Raw genomic sequence first — 20,805 nt, forward strand, 5'->3', positions numbered from 1 at the left:
AGCAGAAATCTATAGCAGACTGCAAATCCCATAATCCAACGCGGCTGCGTTTGGTGTTACCTTAAAATAGTTCCTTCCTTTGTTTACCGTATTAGCCGGTGTTCAGTTGCTAGCACTCTGTAGTTTTCGGAACTAAGCTTCGTCATTAATACCTTTTAAAAGTATGTTTAAGTAAAAAATTCTGCTTTACTGCTATGAATTTATACTTTTCTTTCTCAGATAAGTCTGCGTTCAAGTAGATTTGATCTGTGTTTGTGTCGCTGTAGATGAGACTACTGTGGCGGGTGGTTGCGCCTCACCCCTCTCCGTCCCCAGTGAGGACAGCCTCTTCGGTCCCTGCGGGTAAACCAAACTTCGTCCCCGCCTGCAGCACCACGGACGCCCACTCTCTTGAGTTGCTACGGGACTTCTTGACCCGAGCCCGCCGCCTGTTTGTCATCACCGGAGCTGGTCTGTCTACCGAGTCGGGCATTCCTGACTACCGCTCGCAGGGTGTCGGGCTGTACGCCCGCACCGATAGGAGACCCATGCAGCACGCAGAGTTCATCCGCAGCGCGAAGTCCCGCCAGCGGTACTGGGCCAGGAACTTTGTCGGGTGGCCCCAGTTTTCTTCCCACCAGCCGAACTCGGCCCACTGGGCGCTGAGGCGCTGGGAGCAGCGAGGGGTCCTGCACTGGCTGGTGACGCAGAACGTGGACGCGCTTCACTCCAAGGCGGGACAAAAACGGCTCACAGAGCTCCACGGATGCTCGCACAGGTGAGAACACACCTGATCCCCAGTGAGATGACGCAAGGCTGTTAAAGTAAGATACGAGGTTCCTGCAGCACTCATCAATCACACAATGAGACCCTATAAATGTCATTATTATGGGTTTCTTATCTGTCAATTTGAGTGTTTAGGAATCAAAATTTATGAAATTAAAAGATTTTTCTTTTAGGGTGGTGTGTTTGGGCTGTGGTGCCATCACAGCTAGGGAGGATCTCCAGAAGCGGTTTGTCTTGTTAAACCCGGAGTGGAGTGCCCAAGCAGGCGTTGTAGCTCCAGATGGAGATGTCTTCTTAGAGGATGAGCAGGTTTTAAACTTCAGAGTCCCCTCCTGTGAGCAGTGTGGGGGGATACTGAAGCCAGAAGTGACCTTTTTCGGAGATACGGTAAACAGAGAGACTGTGCTGTTTGTGCACGACAGACTGGCAGAGTCAGACGCTTTGCTGGTTGTGGGATCGTCATTGCAGGTAGGAAAAAAAAGTCATTAACACTGATTTACAGTACTGTTTGGGTCTTTTTAATGTAAATGTCCTTGATATTCATCAGGTTTATTCAGGGTACAGGTTTTTACTGGCAACGAGTGACAGAAAGATGCCCATCGCCATCGTGAACATCGGGCCTACCAGAGCAGATCACCTGGCTGATGTGAAAGTGAGCGGTCGTTGTGGTGAAGTGCTGTCAGCCATTCACCCCTCCTGGTGTTGTGAACAGTGATGGATTCTCTAAGCTCTGCTGATCTAAAATACCTCAGGTTTATCTGGGTGAGCATCTTTAGGATGAGGTGATGCAAAAGCAATCACCTGCAGACAATCTGAATTATAACAGTTCCAGGAAAGATCATCTACAAAGAGAAACAAATGAAAGACTCCAACTTTAAGTTTAAAATTGGTCACTTTAAAGGGTTTCCTCTGGTTAATGTTCAATATTCCTTCTCTGTTAACGATTTCATACAGGCGCTCTGAAAATGTTCTTAAGTTATAATTCATGGTTAACATCAAACATGTTCATGAAGTTCTTTACATAAAATCTCTCACATAAAGCGATCTCAGCAGTTCTATTCTTGACATTTTTAGTACCTTCCAGAGTGAGCTGTTTCAGTGCTCTGTCACTTTAAGAAAACAAGGTGGAGCTGCCCCCCCCCCCCCCATCCCCCACTCAGGCTGCAATAACCTGAGAAGCTCTGATATTTGGGAGGAGCTCAGGGTAGAATCACTACTCCTTCAGCAGCTCAGTTCTCTGTTTGAGAGGTGATTATATTTTACTGTATCCGCTTGTGACATCACAAATGGGAACTTTTTGAGATGGCCTGTTTTAGGCACATACAGTGAGGAACATAAGTATTTGAACACCCTGTGATTTTGCGAGTTCTTCCACTTAAGCTGTTTTTATAGGACCATAGCGTTTTCAAAACGGGATTTGCCGCAGCACCCTGGGGAGGATTTTGACATTTATAGTAGGAAAGCTGAAGCTAGAATATACTGGCATCAGACACCTCTCCAACCAAGACGGAATATAGGGAGGTCGCTGAACGCAACATGATTTTGAACACATGGTGAGAAAATCATGTTAATATTTGGTACAGAAGTCTTTGTTGCAATCACAGAGGTCAAACGTTTCCTGTAGTTCTTGGCCAGGCTTTTTCACACTGCAACAGGTATTTTGTCCCACTCCTCCACACAGATCTCCTCTAGATCTGTCAGATTTTCGGGCAGTCGATGTGCACCGTAGAGTTTCAGCTCCCTCCAAAGATTTTGTAATGGATTTAGATCTGGAGACTGGCCAGGCCACTCCAGGACCTTGATATGCTTCTCACGGAGCCACTCCTTGGTTATCCTGACTTTGTGTTTTGGGTCATTGTCATGTTGGAAGACCCAGCCACAACCATCTTTAACTTATTCACTGCCAGCTGTTTCCTGATCAGTAAAGCCCTTCACTGCCAGCGTTTTTCAACGTTTTTCCTTTTTTTTCTAAGACCCACGTTGCGCGCTAGGATGACGTCAACGCCAAAACTACCAAAGCAACCAAAACAAAGAGTAGACTCACCTCTTACATCAGGAAGAATCCGCGTGTTTCGAGCGTTATCCGTTCTTTCATAATCCGTTGTTGAATTGTGATCGGCAGAAGATTTCCGGTTCGCGCCTCACTTTTTTTACAGCAACGGTCCAAAATGATCTCCTAACACATGGATTTTCTGCTTCCTGATCACGTGACGTGTGACAAACGTGGATGAAGATTGGCTTTAGACCTGGAATGTTTGTTCTCACAGTGCGGGGGCTCATTCCAACGCCCACACAGTATAGAAATTCTGTGTGGGCGTTCATTGGCAGTGGATTTAAAATGATGACTTTTGTCGTCAATGGCAGTGAATGAGTTAATGCTCTGACTGAGGGAAGGAGGTTTTAGCTCATGGTCCCATTCATCCTTCCCTTAATGCAGGGCAGTTCTGTCCCATTAGCAGAAAAGCACCTAAAAGCATGATGCTTCCACCCCCATGCTTCACTGTAGGATTGGTATACTTGGGATGCAACTCATCCTTCTTTTTCCTTCAAATATGGCGGGTGGAATTTAGACCAAAAAGTTACGTTTTGGTCTCATCAGACCGCATGACTTCCTCCTCTGGATCATCCAGATGGTCATTGGCAAACTTCAGACGGGCCTGGACATGTGATGACTTGAGCAGAGGAACCTTCCGTACAATGCATGATTTTAAATCATGATGGCATTCTGCAGGGTTTCCCCAACCCTGGTCCATGTGACCACCCCCACCCCCTTTCTCCTGCTCCTCAGTAGGACATCAAGTGCAGATGCCTGTTAGTCAATCATTCATTTAAGTGATGTGTGTGTGTAACGTACCAGTGGTCAAGTTTTCACCAACAAATTGACCAGAAAGTAACCTTTCATTTGTAGACACAAACACACCATCTGTCTGGCCTCCAAATCCAGTAAGTTCTGCCCCAGTTCTTGTTACTAGCCAAAGAAGCCATAACATCTTTGTTCAAGGCCTCATGCAGAAGCCAGACTGCTGCATCCTCACTATGAATAAAGGTCAACCTCCTCGAAAAGGGTGGCTTGCCACCTCCGGGTCGGGGGAGAGGTCCTACCTCAAGTGGAGGAGTTTAAGTATCTCGGGGTCTTGTTCACGAGTGAGGGTAGGAGGGATCGGGAGATCGACAGGCGGATTGGTTCGGCGTCTGCAGTGATGCGGACGCTGAGCCGATCTGTCGTGGGGAAGAGGGAGCTGAGCCAGAAAGCCAGGCTCTCGATTTACCGGTCGATCTACGTCCCAATCCTCACCTATGGTCATGAGCTTTGGGTAATGACCGAAAGAACGAGATCGCGGATACAAGCGGCCGAAATGAGTTTCCTCCGTAGGGTGGCCGGGCTCAGCCTTAGAGATAGGGTGAGGAGCTCGGACATTCGGGAGGGACTCGGAGTAGAACCGCTGCTCCTCCGGATCGAAAGGAGCCAGTTGAGGTGGTTTGGGCATCTGGTCAGGATGCCTCCTGGACGCCTCCCCGGGGAGGTGTTTCGGGCATGTCCTGCCGGCAGAAGGCCCCCGGGTCGACCCAGGACACGTTGGAGAAGTTACATCTCCAATCTGGTCCGGGAACGCCTTGGGGTCCTGCCGGAGGAGCTGGTGGAGGTGGCCGGGGAGAGGACGGCCTGGAGCTCCCTAGTTGGGATGCTGCCCCCGCGACCCGGACCCGGATAAGTGGAGGAAGACGACGACGACGACTCCTCGAAGTTCCTATGTGACTTATAATTTGAAATAATCAAATGTGCTGAATGAACATGATGATAAACTGAAGCGCCTCGTGATTTTTATCTTGAGAGGTGCTATAGAAATGATATTTTCTTCTTCTAAATCAAATGTTTGAATAATCTGTGCTTTAATCAACATCTATATTCATACACGTTATAATAAGATTATTAATGTTTAACATTCGCTTCACATTAAGTTTTAAAATAGTCTCATTTACACAGAGTTAACCACCTTTGTATCTGATGGAAGGAGTGGCTTCTGAGATATATTTTGGTAAAGCCCTCAAATGTGTCGAATTCTGATTTGCCAAATTTATCAACAATGTGATTTTAATAAAACAGGAATTACTTCCCGATTCCCATATTTTGACACCAGAGATGGCTGCACAAAAGGATGCAAAAGGTGAGTTAGGTGTGATATGTCCCCTTTAGGCAAGGCAGCTTTAGTTATCTAGCACATTTTAAACACAAGCAATTCAATGTGCTTTACAATTAGCATTAAATGGCACAACAACAAACACGAGGGCACAAATTAAAAATATACACAGATAAAATAATAATTTACAGGTAAAAGAAAAAGACAGAATTAATTACATGGATGAGTGCCAGGACCCAGAGCAGCTCAGACATTGAGTAGTGCTGGCACCCAGTTTAGCTAATTTGCAAGTTCTAAGTTCACCGTTAGCAAAAATGAACTTTTTCAATTTGGTTATGAAGCAAAACTGTGTCTTAGTGCTTTTGCTCTTGATGTGAATCTAAAAACGTTTTTGTTTGACAAAGTTGTCGTGTTGTTTAGCAACTTTTCTATTGTTTTGTTTACCAAAAACAGAAAATGTGAAGTCAAAGTAAACATGAGCTTCTGTTTATGTGGAACTAAGACCAAAGTGCATTTGTAATTTTCGGTCTCATTTTAATGAAACATGATATGTTTTTAAATGGCTGACAGGTAAATATCATCACTTAAATGATAGAATTGTCAAATAATTTAAAACCAAAATATAAAGACAAGCTACACGATTCAGTATCTTGGATGTATTTGAACAACCATTACTTTTTCTTCACTTGTTTAGTTTTGTGTGGAGTGAGAAAACAGAGTTAAATGATGCAAGTTTGTGATTTTGTTCAAAAGGAAAGTCATAATTTCAGAGATTTTATTAAAGGTTTGTAAGTGGCTCAAACATCAGGGTGTAGCATCCTCCTTTCCAGAGGCTTGGAGTTATGCACCGTGTTTCAACAAGGCTGCAACGTCACCACGGAAGATGAAGAGTTGTGTTTTTGGCCAGAATCATGCAGAGAGGACTGGCTGACCCCTTCAGGGCCCCTGAAGAAAAAGCTGCAGACACACTCGGATCTCCCAGCCTGTGGTCCTTCCAGAAGCAGAGAGCATCTACTTCAGCTTGTCTTCTCAGCAGAGTGAAGATCTGAAGTTTAAACATTTTGCCATAAAATGCAGAGACATTGAATTATGACTTAATATCTTTAGTATGTTTAAGTGATGAGTAATTAAGACACATAAAAACAGTATTTTAAGCTTTAAAATACATAATAGATGCTACTTGATGTGCCCTCTGGTGGAGGACCTGTGCACTACTGGTGGCTGGTGGGTTGTTTCGTTGTTGCCCTCCAAAAATTCTGCACTAGATTAGGATCAAAGGCATGTTTAAGATATTTACTCAAATTTGAGTTGCTACATTTAATTACTTTGCTTCATGACTGAAACATCTGATAAATCTAGATTTTTTTAAAAAGTGAAACAGGAATTAAATTATAGATCTGTCAGTCCTATCAAGAATAAATGTTTTCAGGTTTTGTGGTCAATTTTTTTAATGTGAAAAATGTGAATAATAATTAAAAGAACAATAAATTCACATCTGGGAGATTTTTCATTAAAAAAGCTCAAATACAAAAGAATGTTCACTTCAACATGTCGCCCAAAACATGATTATTCGCTAATCTGTTAATTATGCAAATTTAATGTGTGAATTTGTAGCTAAAGGTGGGGTAGGAGATTTTTTCTGGAGTTTTTTGCTATATCAATTTCCCTCTGGGATTAATAAAGTATTTTTGAATTTGAATTGATATTGCTTGAAGTGCTCTTCACATACTGATGCCAACCACTAAATCAAATCTTTTGTCAATCATTGTGAACGTCCTATGTTTAAGGACCAGCTCATATTCCTTACATCAAACTGCTGCTCTGACCAGGGTTGGATCTTAGATTTCTACGTTTTCAAAAGAAGTAGCTGTTCGAAAAGCAAGAAAGCCACCTCCTATTGCACCTTTAGCTTTAACAATAAAAAAAATAAAACAACAGAAACAAGTCATTTCTGAGTCGCTTGTGTCGCATTAGCTAACAAAAACACAAACAATCATAGGTCCGATCTTTTGATATCAGCTGAATCTAGAAATAGGAAAGCTTCTGAGCGAGGATTTATAAACAGAATATTGACTGTAATCAGAGTTTTAATAGCTGAAGCACAGATATGTCCACTACTCTTCTTTTGTCTCAGGGTTGTCCCTCCATATGCAGTAGTTGAGGGTGGTGGCGAGGCAGAGCCAGGACAGATAAGGGGCCAGGAGCAGAGTGGCGGTGCGGCTGATAGAATACCAAGACACCATGGTGGCTCCAACAGTCCCAGTCAGGAACACAATCTCGACCATTGCCTACATTTAATAGAAAAAGGGCATCTAATGGAAATTAACACTCAAAAGTAACTTTTTTTTTTTTGCATTTCTCAATCCTTAATCAAATGTAAAAGGTTCAACTTGCCCATTTTATCTTGTGCGCTCCAAAGAAAATAGGAGTCCATGCCCAGTTCAGAGCCAACTGCAGCCCATACAGCCCCAGTGGAACCAGTGCATCCTCAGTGAAACCTCCAAGTTCTTTCCAGATCAGGTAGGAACCATAACTGGAAGACAGAGTCCAAAAATAATCCATTAGCTTAAGGAACAAAGGTGGTCGGAGTCTGTCCGTGTGGCTCTTACCCCATCCCTGTGTACAGACATGTCCACACCACCGGAAAGGCTGCGTTTGGGGGGCGCCACGAGGGTTTGTTCAGGGTGGTGTACCACGTCTTCACCTGTTTGCGTGTAATGAAACCCCCATAGATTCCTCCAATGTGTGGGAGGGCGGTCATCCCAATCAGAGGCAGCCACATGGTCTGAGATGAGAGCAGGTTGGTTAATCATTCTACTAAACCTCATCTCTCTGTACATGAAGAACTTTGGTGAATAACATTGTCAGATGAGTTACAGATGCAGACATTAAAAAAAAGATCCAAGATAATGCATTATAAAACGGGTTTTTTTTCTGAGAAATGTGTGTAGGTAAATAAGCTATTTCTAATTGAAAATTTTAATATTTATTTTAGCAATTCTCTGTTGATAAAAAAAGCATTTGTGTTGCCCAAAATTATACATGAGAATTTCTGAACATTTTAAATTCTGTTTTAGTGTAAATGTTTCCTTTTTGGTGGCAAAAAATGAAGATATAAAGCAAAAATGCTACTTCATTGTTTACCAAGTTTCTCAAACACAATTTTGAATCAGAAATATATCAAAAATAAAAATGAAGTAATACATTAGGTAATCTTGGGGCAGATTGTGTTAAACATTTATGAGTTTAATGTCTGAATTTAGGAGTCTTGAGCTATGTATGCTTTTATTTTGAAACTCGTGATTGCTGACGAGATTAAATAATCTGAGGACTGCGCCCTATTCATCTTTTTGGTTTATCAAATAACATTTAAAGGGATGTTAATTTAATGTGCTCCGAGTGCTACAGCGTTAGCCGAAACTTAGCAGCTAAAAAAAGGTAAAAACAAATCTTCAACTACATTAGAAAAGAACTAAACAATGAAATGTTACTTTAATCCATAATCCATTTCGGGGCTGCAGGTTGTGTCGTAAAAATCAAGAATATCTATTTAAGGTAAAAAGGTATTCCTATTGTTTATTAGACTCACTACGTGCAAACATGAATTTAAAAGACGTGCGCATTTTGCTAAGAGTTTATTTCACGGTAAACATGTTTGTATTCCAAGAGGCGTTAACATGCAAAATAACTGTAGGAACTTTAAACTCTCCACGCAAAGTTCGGTATTTTGTCACAGGTTCTTGTTGTGGCAGAACGAAAAACAGCTAGCTAACGTGTAAATGTATTGCCATTGGAGGAAACTAAACGCAAGAAAGTAGTTTATTACACAGAAAAGAGTTAGATCAATTTTTTGCGGAAAAAGGGTTAGCTTAACACTTTCGGTTCGCGTGTGCCTAAGGTCAAGTGGACGTAGCTTCATTCTTACCTTTCCTTTCAGCTGTCTGCGTCACGTAGCGCAAGTAAAGTCGTTAAAACCTTTAGTTCAAGAAACGAAAGCTTCACACACTTAGTGGTTCTCTGGCATGCTGATAATGAGGTGATATAAGTTTTTTAAAGGGCAGGGCAGTCTTATCGGAGTGGTCATTCCTCCGACACTCCCAGTCTGAACCAGAACCAAACTACGTGACGTCACTGAGTGCTAACCATCGATTGGTCACGCAGAGACAATTTGACTGGCGTTTGGAGGTTAGAATTGAGAGTATTATTCACTCACTTTTGGGTATTAACACGCTGCAGCAGTCCGACAGTCAAACAATACAACTAGCCATCTAACTGCTTGCTGCTCGGTCGAAACATTTGAAATTTCCTTGTAATTTCGCAACAACCGGAAACGTGACATAAAGCAAAGGTTACACAAAGCTCAAGATAGTTCCCGCCTCTCACGTGCAAGTCGTTTGAAACGTAAATACGAGTTAATTTCACCGTTTTCCACTAAAGCTAAAATATGTCTCGATTTTTTCATATGCTAACTTTAAAGATCAAATACAACACAAGCCACAAGTAGGCTCAATAGGTCATCTTTCTCTCTCTTTTTCACCTCAAACAGTTTTTGTCAGAACACAAGTTTGACAAATCTAACAATAGAAATGTAAAGAAATGTTTTAACTAGTGCACTTCATGATGCAGATCTGTCTCTTAACATCCAGTTCTGCATGTGGCAGTTTAAAGTTTTCTTGAAGATAAAATGCAAATAATTAGTTTGCAATACTACTTAACACATTTTTTAACCACCACCAGGGAGGTGTCCAGGAGGCATTCTGACCAGATGCCCGAGCCACCTCAACTGGCTCCTCTCGATGTGGAGGAACAGCGAATCTACTCCGAGCCCCTCCCAGATGACTGTGCTTCTCACCCTATCTCTAACGGAGAGCCCAGCCACTCTGCGGAGAAAACTCATTTTGGCCGCTTGTAACCGCTATCTCGTTCTTTCGGTCACTACCCAAAGCTCATGACCATAGTTGAGGGTAGGATCGTCGATCGACCGGTAAATCGAGAGCTTTGCCTTCTGACTCAGCTCTCTCTTCACCACGACAATCCGGTACAACGCCCGCATCACTTTCAAAAAACCTGAAGAAAAAATGATCATGACCCCTTAAAAAGCAAGGCAGCTTTATTAACAAAGCACATTTCATACACATTTCAGTGTGCTTTCCAGGTGCAAGGAAAAAACATAAAGGTAGATTAAAAAAGTAAATTTAAAAGACAAATAAAATTGGATTTAGAAAAGTACAAAGTTAAAGTTCACTCATAAACTCAAATGAAAAAATAAATAAAGTCTTCTATTTTAGTATAAAAGTTAAACACTGCTTGGAGCAAAACATGAGGAACTCGGGAAAAGGTTCAGTTTTTTTGCACATTCGTGTATTTAAAAAAGTAAATGTAAGGAAGAATGAATCTCATTGTAGGCAGAGGCGCACCAGCTCATGAGGGTTTTTACGCCCCTCCTCCGTGTCTGCCAGGCAGACACACCTTTCCTCCGCGGTCCTCCAGCGCTCCTTACCTTCTTGTCGCTCCTCTCTGCCTCGTTGTCTGGCTGTGAACTCTCACCCCAGCTGCTGCTTGGGAAATGTCATACAGGCAGAGGCCCGTGCTGCAGTGGGGAGAGGGGGGGCGTTAAGAGGAAGGAGAAAAATAACATCTTTGCCGCTGTCAGCGCATCATTTACCGGAGTCTCTGACTTGCCTGTGCCACATCCCGCTACCAGCAGCTGCAGCGGCCGCCGACAATTTACCGCAGCCTTAATGCTCGTTTCGCATTAGGGCTCATAAAAAAATAAATAAAAATCCGTGCCAGACGTGTGAGTAGCAACCCGTCGCTGTCGTTCTTCTCTACCGTGTGTGCCTGTAGCCTCACACCATAGGAACAAAAAGTCATTGAACCGTGTCGTGGTGTGTGTGGAGCGTGGAGTCAGTGTGCTGGTTTAGGCTTTAGATGCAGCTTTGGGTCTGTTTGTAGGGGGGTTCCGAGTCGGGTCGGCTAATTGGCAGGGAATAAAAATACCAGCTGTTATTTGCTCCTTAGAGGAGGAGAAAGCACGGCCAGTCCGCGGCTGCAGGGTGGATGTAGCTTAGCGCGCCAGCCTGCTCGTTGGTATAGAAAGCAGCTGTAGTTTGCTGCTGAGCCCGGGTGTCTCCAGTCAGTCAGATGTGGAGGCCCGGGTTAGCGCTCACACACACGCAAACGCACTAGAAATGCACTGGTGCTGGTGCTGATAAAAACCATTGGGTTTGTTGTCCCATGAAGACCACACTGGACAGATTGTTTGGGTTTGTGATCTGATGGCCTCACAGCTGGAGGAGCCGTGGTTTCACTCCGTAACTTTGCATGGAACTCACTGTACTTTCTCAGCAGCCAGTCGTTTTATAGATCTGAGATTTTTGTGGGTTTTGAAGGTTTCCTTCAAATGTTCACCCTGACTTCAGTTTCGGATGGATTTCATCTCCAGGTAATGCACCTTAAAGGGAAATTTGCAAACTAAATTCATAGTAGAATCCCTAGTTGTGTCTTTTCTGGAACACAGTGTAGACACATGATGGTTTATGATGGAAAAGCATGCGTATGTGTGTGTGTATCTATAATGACTCACAAAACATACGGCTCAATTTTTATTCTGGTAACTTTGAGGTTTGTATCAATTCTGGGACCTCTCAATATCTGCTTCAGCTATTTGGGCTAACGAAGATGCTTAGAATTTGTAAATGTAGTAATTATGGCTTAAAAAAATCTAAATGTTGAATGCTTTAAAGTTAAAATATAATATATTTCAGTGATTTAGATTATTTTACAGGAATCAGAAACAGAATGAAAGACTTTATCGTTACTGATCCAAGGTGCTCAAGTGTCTGTTTGATGAATTTTTGCTGTGTTTGAGATGAATGACATGTCTTCTGTTTCAGGGAACATATGGTCCATCTTGCCCTGAAGATGTCAGTCCAGCAAACGAACCAGCTCATGAAGCTGCTGCCCAGCAGACGATCCTGGGATTGAGGCGTGAATCCCTTCACACTGATGGCCTGGACTGAGTAAGATGTATCAGAGTGAATGTTTAGAAGTGTTGTTTATGTCCGTGCTGCATGTATGTACATATGTAGCTTTCAATTGAGGGTTTTTGTGCAGAACTGTGTGGGAACTTTGTTCTCAACAGGTTTCAGCTGGTCTGCTGAAACTATGGGGAGCTGCTGGAGCTGTCTGTACAGAGACCCCATCCGAGACAACCATCTTACCAAGTTTAAGGTGATTTAATCTGTGACCGTCTCAATATATATGAGGTTTATAATCTGCAAATGTCTCACAAAATTTAAGGAGATTCACATGCAACAATTTCACCAAATTTAAGGTGAAAAATTTGCGACCCACTTACTGAATTTAAGGCAAACAATCTGCAACAATCTCACCATAATTCATGGTGACTAATCTGTAACAGTTTAATCACAACCATTTTACTAAATTTAAAGTCAATAATCTGCAATAATCTCACCAAATTTAAAGTGAATAATCTACAGCAATTTTACCAAATTTAACATGAAAAATCTGTATCAATGTATTCAGATTTAAGGTGCATAATCTGCAATAAATTGACTAAATTTAAGATGAAAAATTTGTGACCTGTTCCCTAAATTTAAGACAAATAAGCTGCAACAATCACACCAAATGTAAGGTGAATAATCTGCAACAAACTCAAAATATTTTAGGCGAATAATCTGTGACCCTCTCACTAAATCTATGGAAAATAATCTGCAACAATCTAATGAAATTTAAGGTGCAGACTCTGCAACGATCCCTCCAAATTTAAGATAAAAAATTGTCAACAATTTCATCTAATTTGAGGTGACTAATTTGCAACCATCTCACCAAATTTAGGGTGAATAGTGTTCAATATTATCATGGAATGTAAGGTCAATAATCTGCAACTATCTAATCAGATTTAAGATGAATAATCTGCAGTACTCTCTTAAATGATAAATGACCCGCACTTGTATAGCCCCTCTCAAGAGTAAGGACTCCAAAGCGCTTTACACTACAGTGTAACACACACACACACACACACACACACACACACACACACACACACACACACACACACACACACACACACACACACACACACTGATCTGATAAAATGTAAGGTCAATAATCCACACCAAATATAAAGTTATTAATCTGCAACAGTCTCTTCAAACCCAAGGTCAATAACCCCCTACTTGTCTCACCACAGATTAAAAGAAACATGATCACCAAGTAAAAAGAAAAACTGTTTTCAATAATCAGCTGATTTGGAGCAAATGTGATTCTAAACCATTTTTTCCAACATTTATAGTCATTATATATTGATATATATTTATACTCCTTATATATTTGATGTCAGCCAGTTTTATAAAATAAAACTAAGCATCGTTGCCTCATGAAAATGATCAGGTTCATTTTACAGCTCACTGTTATAAAGAGATCTGAGAGGAGCACCCATGGAGTGGGAACTTCTCAGCAGATAAGATGTGAAGGTGTTAATAAGTCTGTGCAAAACTGTGTGAACATTTTTTTTTTTTACTGTTCAACAATTCATTTGAATCATCTAAACAATGATGCTTTAAGGAATCTAGAGACATCTGTCTTTACACATGACAATGTCCCATTTAACACTGATCTATCGTTTAGTAGGCCTTAAAAAAGTTCTGTTTCTTGTTTTTTTTCCAGGTCATCAATGTGGATGATGAGGGCAACGAGCTGGGCTCTGGGATTATGGAGCTCACACAAACTGAGCTCATCCTCCACACACGGAAGAGAGATGCCATCCGGTGGCCATACCTCTGCCTGCGTCGCTACGGATACGACTCCAACCTGTTTTCTTTTGAGAGCGGGCGTCGCTGTCAGACGGGGCAGGGTGGGCAGGATTTTCTCTGCTTCTCCGATTATTTAACATCTGGTCGGGGTCCAACTTTTAGCGCGCTGTGCTTCTTGCAACAGATCTTTAGGATCTTTGATGCACATCTGGTTTATCTTCTCATGTTGTCTATTTTTTGCATTTCAATCACTAGGAATCTTTGCATTCAAGTGTTCCCGAGCGGAGGAGATCTTCAATCTTCTCCAGGAGCTGATGCAGTGTAACAGCATCAACGTGGTGGAGGAATCGATGATGATGAGTCGCAGTGGTCATACACCAGAGATGGAAATGTCTCGCACACCGCAGACTCCCAACAGTGAGTCACAGAAAACCCATTGAGAGAAACGCAGCAGCTACAGCTGGAAATGCAACAGAAGGAGTTGTTTTTGGACACAGGTTTAAGTGAGAATGCCCTGTTCAGTCGTGAGGATGATTTAGCATCCTCATCAGCAAACAGTAGGATGAAGGCTTAGCAGAAGCTACTTCATTAGGTAGTATTAATAATAGTAATCAGGGATGCACCAACAATAAAAGTTTGGGGCAATATATCTGATAATATTTCCATTATGGCCGATAACTGATATTTACTAATACTATTATTTGTAATTACACTTATATACACACACACACACACACACACACACACACACACACACACACACACACACACACACACACACACACACACACTGACGGTTCTGAGATGATCACCATCACTGTCACTTGACCAAAGACTTCCTGCACCACCCCTCCCCCTTTCCGAAACAGATACACAAACAGCAACAAGATGGAAATAAACATCAGTCTTTAATATCAGCTCAGTTCTACTAATCGAACCGATGCATATGTGATATGTTTAACATCAGCCGATACTGTTGTTGATGCTGATTTATCATGCATCCCTAATAATAATGCCTAATAATAATAATAATAATAATGATACACATGAATCCAAGTTAGTTATGGTTAAATATAGATGAAAAAGTCACCACCTGGATATAACTAAGCTAACAGGTAGGAGCCTCCTATTGGATAATTACTGCATGGGTGATTATCATTCAGCTGGCAACAAGTTATTTAACCCAAACTGGTGCAATGAGCTGCTTTTCATTTCATTAACAGCCATGTGGAAAGACACATCTGGTGGTCGTGGAAAAGGTGTTAAGTCTGTTGGAGAAGGGACAGATCATTGGCATCAAGCAGAGAAAACATTTAAGGAGATGCAGAAACCACTAAAACTGGGTTAAGAACTGTCCAACGCTTTATTAAAACCTGGTCTGAGTCCAGACGGACCCTGTTCCAGAGTGATGGTGCATCAGGGTAAGAAGAGAGGCAGAGGAAGTGATGCACCCATCATGCCTAGTGTCTACTGTACAAGCCTGTGGGGGCAGTGCTATGATCTGGGATTGCTGCAGGTGGTCAGGTCTAGGTTCAGCAACAGGATGTGCTCCAAGAATGAGCACAGCTGACTACCTGAATATCCTGAATGACCAGGTTTTTCCATCCTCTCTGATGGCACGGGCATATTCCAGGATTACTCAGACTCATATAGTGAAAGAGTGGTTCAGGGAGCATGAGACATCATTTTCACGCATAGATTGGCCACCACAGAGTCCGGACCTTAACCCCATTGAGAATCTTTGAGATGTGCTGGAGAAGGCTTTGTGCAGTGGTCAGACTCTACCATCATCAATGCAAGATCTTGGTGAGACATTACTGCAACACTGGATGCTCTGCTGGAAAAATACAGCTTAGGTTTCACCAGTATATGTTGAGTTTTGTGCTGGTCCTGCATTAGATTCTGGAGATGGGATGCTAGACTAGTATTCCATCTTGCATCAGCTAAACCAGCACCAAAATCCAACATATTCTGGTAACACCTATGCCGGTCTATGCTGGTTTTGTCAGCAAAGAAGAAGTAAATCTTCGGACATTGCAGAAGCTTATCAAAACAATTGCAGATACTGATACCAATTTTCTTGTCCGATATCTAGATGGTTTCCAGTTTACGTCACTGAAAGCAGCTGATGCACCACATTTCTGAACCCAGAGCCGGTTTTGAATCCTAATCCAACTGTTGAATCTTAATTTTGTGCATCGTATTAAAATCAAACATTTCACCAAAGTTCATCAAACAAATCAAATAACAGACCAAGTATTAAACTTTAAAAACAAGGAAATATAAAGAAATGTCGAATGACAACATTTTTTTCATGTATTTATCAAGCTGTTTTTCAGGGAAAAAAATTAACATTTAAAGAAAATTTGGCAGCAGCTCCGAGCTGCCTGCGAACCGACCAAGGACGACGTATGAAAAATTATAAACCCTACTCCCAACCCTTGTTCTGCTAGGTGTCAAACTAGACACGAATATTAAAAACAATATGTAATCCCAAATCTGACTTAACAACACAACAAATTTAGATTAAATATCACTATTGTTGTTTCACTGTCAAACATTTGCATTTTCTTTGCCTACATTTATCTTGATTTCTAGTTAGATTTTTGGAGAATGTTCTGCATGAGTATTATTTCCTTCACAAGTTATGTTAAGGTTTTTGCAGTAAACAGAAAAGTTGAACAAATAAGTGGAACAAAAGTTTAAAGTTCCCTCCAAATGACAGTTACTTGTAGTTTTCTGCTCACTGACCGAGCAACACTACAGGAGCCAAAACAAAGTGCCGTTATAACAGAAAGAGTAAACGTGTTTGTAATATGCTGTGTTTAATTCAGGATTGTAGTTTTACAAAGTTCATAATATCAATTAATGGAGCAACAAATGTTTTATTCACAGATTTTGATGGACTTACAAGCTAGATGAATTTGCATTAGCCAGTAATTTTTGTTTGTAGGACATTTACTGATAAAGAGCCAAATATTTTCCTCCTTAAAATGGTGAAAATAGAAATTAAGTCACACGTTGGATTAATAGTACTCAAGGCAGCTGACTCCCAAGTGTAGACAGTTTGTTAAAAGGTTTCCAAAACTGACTAACACACTCTACTGCCCCCAAGTGGTGGAAGTAAATGACATCCTGCCAGTTTACACGTTAAATCAGACATCCTCTGACTCCTGGTTTTCTTTAGTGCTTTAATATTGAAAATACTAGAAATTCCTTAGTTTGGATTGATGAAACACTAATTTTATCAATTTGTGGTGTGTGTGTGTGTGTGTGTGTGTGTGTGTGTGTGTGTGTGTGTGTGTGTGTGTGTGTGTGTGTGTGTGTGTGTGTGTGTGTGTGTGTGTGTGTGTGTGTGTGTGTGTGTGTGTGTGTGTGTGTGTGGTCAGCACAGAGTTGCCCTATCTGAGAGCGGTTTGTTGGAAACAATTTTTTTCTACTGTTTCTTTTCTTAGTTTAGTTGATTGTGATGTTTTTTGGGCCTGTCATATAAAACCAGACTAGTTAGATCATTTAGGAACTAATTAAGGGACCTGCTGCTCTTCCAGCAAAGCCGTTATTGTTATTCACCGGAGGATTTGTTCTCTTTATTCTCCTTCTTCCGTGGACATTAATGCAGCTCGAACGGCAGAGTGCACGCCCACAAATTATACATAAAAATGAGGGGCTCATCCGTGGGAAGTATGCCATTGTTTCTCTACGTTTTTTGTTTTACCATGGCGGTATTATAAGTAAAAAAAATACTTAATTTGAGAAATTTTTCTCAATTTCGGACAGAGACGGGGCCCCAAGTATTTCGTTAGCAGCATCTTAGGCCGGAGGAAATAATCTCTCAATTTGGAGCATGCACCCACACAAATGATACATCAAGATGACTGGCTTGGCTGTGGGAAGTGTGGTAGGTCATGATTTTGGGATGATCACTCCAACGTCAACCCAAAAAAACATAATTTTGGGCCTCTATAACTCATTGCCGCTATCCTGTCCCAGCGTCCAGGTCCCTTTTAAAATGTCTTCAGTAATTTTCCAAGTTGTAATTGTTTTTCATCTTAATGAGGTGGTCATTTAGGAGTGAAGATGGATTTCAACTGACTGGGATCCACAATTGATAAAATTCTGATCCCTCTTGCTGTGTTTGTGCATCATCTCTTCAGCTCCAGCCTTTCCTGTCCAGTCTTTTCCCAACGGATACCCAGGTTATCCAATCAGAGGTGATCCCTCCCAGCAGTCTCTTTCTGATGATCATGGGCACAGCCTCATGGGTTTGGAAGACCAGGTGAGAGCTTTTTATGTCCCTTTTTATTTTTCTGTTTCTGTGGAGGACCACAGCTTGAGAAACTGTCTCTATTTGTCCTAACAGACTCACACCTATGTAAATACTGTGAGTATGGAGGGGGACCTGTCCATGCGTCACTGTGTGCACTCTCTGCCGGAGGTGCGGCCCAGCACTTTGCCTGAAACAACACGGGGAGCCATGCCTGTCGGCGGCCAAGGGAATCCTCAGTCTAGCCTGCGATGCTGTCCGCTTGAGGAGCGTCAAGATCCTCAGGTGTTCCTACAGCCATCCTCACAGGAAGTGAAATTCATGCTGGGCCCCACTCCAGCACAACGCCATCTGCTGGAGAGGGAGAGGCATGGGCACAATCCTCACAATCTTCAGCCAGCAGAGGGTGCAACAGGCTCAGAGACGGAGGGAGACGAGCCCTCTATGCACCTGTGCAACTCTCACTCCTATCACCATTTCCATCACCATCTGCATCGGCACCCGAGCCACGAGCAGTCGGACAGCTGCCAGAGCGGCGAACTCACCTATGAGAACATCAACGGCCTGCGGTGCAGCCGGAAGCAGCGGCTGAGCCCCAGCAGCGTGTCGCAGTCGGTGGGTTCAAGCAGCAGCAGCAGCACTGGGGACAGTCACTCACACTCCCTCCTGCACGCCCACGCCCACGGCCCCACGTCTCTTCCCCCGCAGGGCTACGCCTGCGAAAGGGGCATGGGTGGAGGTCATCGTCGGACCACTCTTCTGAACTACGAGAACTTGCCCTCTCTGCCGCCCGTGTGGGAGTACAGCGCTTTGCATCGGGATGACGAGCAGGAGGAGGATGATGAAGACCAGGATGAGGATGACTATGAAGAAGAAGAGGAAGACTTTGATGAATATGAGTTTTCAGAAGGCCCAGGGACCCCTAACGGGTACCACCAGGACAGCCGGGGTATTCACCGGGATGCCCTTCAGAACTATGTGAACACAGAGCAGGTCCAGCCCCCCCGACATCGACACGCCTGCCCCCCTCACCCGCGGCAGTGTCGACCGGACAGTGGGGGGCGAATATTTAGCTTTGATTTCCGCAGACGATCGCGTTCAGGGGTCGCAGGCTGCGATCACGGCCTCATGCCTCCGTCACGGCAGCTGAATTACATCCAGGTGGATCTGGAGGGGGAACCTACGCGCCAAGCCCTCAGCAGCGGGGGTGCCCAGCCACAGCACCAGCGCCTGCCACCCAAAAAGTGTGGCCCACAGGCACCCCGACGCAGCGAATGCTACGCTGTCATCGACCTGAAGAAGACGGCCGCTATGTCCAACCTGCAGAAAGCGCTGCCCAGGGACGATGGAACTTCCAGAAAGACTCGCCACAACAGCACAGACCTGCCTCTGTAGATTCAAACTGAAAGGGGCACGACGAAGATGGGTGAAGGCTAATCCTCATGTTAGCACACTGGATCCTCCACCTTCCTCCATCCACTCAACCGTCAGCCCGACTAAACGCTACAGGTACCTAATTGGAAACGATTTGGGCAGAGGAATTTAAATGAGAAATCTCCAAGGGGAATTTGCCGGGATTTTCCTTTTTGTTTGTTTTTTAGTTTTTGCTGATCGGGTGTTTGGTGTGAACTCTCTTGACAGCATTAAGTTTCATTGTTTATGACACTTGATGCTGGACGCTGATCCAACGGAGAGGAAACACCTTTGTTTTTGTTTTGTTAGTGAAAGCAATCATCGCCATGTGGTATTAGAAGTTTACACCCATTCATATTTTGTTTTCTAACTTCAAACGTTAGAGATGCATTCCTCATTGCAGATGCGTAGCTGTTGGTGTGAAAGAACGTTAACGATTCCTCCCAGGTAAAAGGCCAGTGTTCATACCTCATCACAAGCACTTAAGTCTAATGTTGTGGCTTGTATATTTGTTACTGTATACCTAAAGAGCATTTTGCACACAATCCAATGGAATTGTATCGAATTGCATTATTGGATCTGATCTGAGTTTGAGGGAAGAAAAATGAGATTAAGTGAATTTAACAGTTTGAGATCTTTGGAGTATTTTCCTTAACTGTGTTAAAAAACAAAAGGTAGAACATGTGGATAAAATTTGCTTTGGATGTGTTCCGTCAACATGTAGAAACTGAGAATCATAGCATTTTATCACCTCCTTACAGATCACCCCAGACCTGCGAGGATGTAGATTCATGCTTGTCACGTTGCACTTTTGGACACCGGGCCACTTCGTCATCACTCCTACACCGCTGGAGTCACAGGATGACTCTTTTTTTTTTTTTTATCATGGGAAAAAAAAACACGGGGCCAAATCTTCTTTTTTGTAGAAAAAAGTGATAGAAATGATCTTATGGAAGATAACTGCAGATAGTGACATTAAAGAGAGAGTTCAGACTATTTGAAGCCCATATTAATATTCAACCTAAGCTCCATTTGTGCCAGCTTGGTAAAAGCAAAACCATTTCTCCAATTTGAGATTGTTCAGAGTAGAGATCAACGGATATTGATTTTTCTATTGCCGATACCAATGTCAATATTTAGGAGACGTACGCAGTCGATGGCCGATTTATGCTGCCGATTTTAATGGCCAGTATCTAGACATTTCCTCCTTATTTTCATGCTAAAATGTCACAATCTCTGGAGCTGAATCAGTTTTTGAACTCTGAATGAACCTAAATGTTAAATTTTAACTTTGTGCATTGCTCAGTGTTAACGTCAGACACCTAAATAAAGTTAATTTAGTGTATTTCCTATGCAGATGTTCTTAGTGAACGTAAAACTACATGCAAATTAAATTGTGCAACAGCACCAGGCTGCCCGAGGATGTGCCTGACTCTAAACCAGCTTT

At 42.6% G+C, this 20,805-nt stretch overlaps 3 protein-coding genes across 4 annotated transcripts; 2 read left to right on the forward strand and 1 right to left on the reverse strand.

Moving 5' to 3' along the window:
- The first annotated feature begins 68 nt into the window (after window positions 1–68).
- sirt4 (sirtuin 4) lies at window positions 69–1,695 on the forward strand. Of its 2 annotated transcripts, XM_015958842.3 has the most exons (4): window positions 69–161; window positions 267–757; window positions 939–1,233; window positions 1,313–1,695. In XM_015958842.3, exons 2-4 carry the CDS (start codon window positions 267–269, stop codon window positions 1,478–1,480), a joined length of 954 nt encoding a protein of 317 aa, XP_015814328.3. In that variant the 5' UTR covers window positions 69–161; the 3' UTR covers window positions 1,481–1,695. The 2 variants fall into 2 exon arrangements, with proteins under 2 accessions (XP_015814328.3, XP_070405502.1); XM_070549401.1 differs by having other exon boundaries at window positions 112–757.
- Window positions 1,696–6,334: 4,639 nt separating this feature from the next.
- tspo (translocator protein) lies at window positions 6,335–9,029 on the reverse strand. Its single transcript, XM_015958836.3, has 4 exons — window positions 8,830–9,029; window positions 7,514–7,689; window positions 7,299–7,437; window positions 6,335–7,192 (listed from the first exon to the last, which is right to left on the reverse strand). The coding sequence occupies exons 2-4, from the start codon at window positions 7,684–7,686 to the stop codon at window positions 7,019–7,021; spliced, it is 486 nt and encodes a 161-aa protein (XP_015814322.1). The 5' UTR covers window positions 7,687–7,689; window positions 8,830–9,029; the 3' UTR covers window positions 6,335–7,018.
- A 2,183-nt stretch (window positions 9,030–11,212) lies between these two features.
- frs3 (fibroblast growth factor receptor substrate 3) lies at window positions 11,213–19,488 on the forward strand. Its single transcript, XM_015958835.3, has 7 exons — window positions 11,213–11,349; window positions 11,801–11,926; window positions 12,049–12,137; window positions 13,596–13,782; window positions 13,937–14,098; window positions 17,836–17,957; window positions 18,042–19,488. Exons 3-7 carry the CDS (start codon window positions 12,072–12,074, stop codon window positions 19,338–19,340), a joined length of 1,836 nt encoding a protein of 611 aa, XP_015814321.1. The 5' UTR covers window positions 11,213–11,349; window positions 11,801–11,926; window positions 12,049–12,071; the 3' UTR covers window positions 19,341–19,488.
- Window positions 19,489–20,805: the final 1,317 nt, after the last annotated feature.

Source organism: Nothobranchius furzeri, chromosome 3 (genome assembly GCF_043380555.1).
Source record: "Nothobranchius furzeri strain GRZ-AD chromosome 3, NfurGRZ-RIMD1, whole genome shotgun sequence".
Lineage (NCBI taxonomy): Eukaryota > Metazoa > Chordata > Actinopteri > Cyprinodontiformes > Nothobranchiidae > Nothobranchius > Nothobranchius furzeri.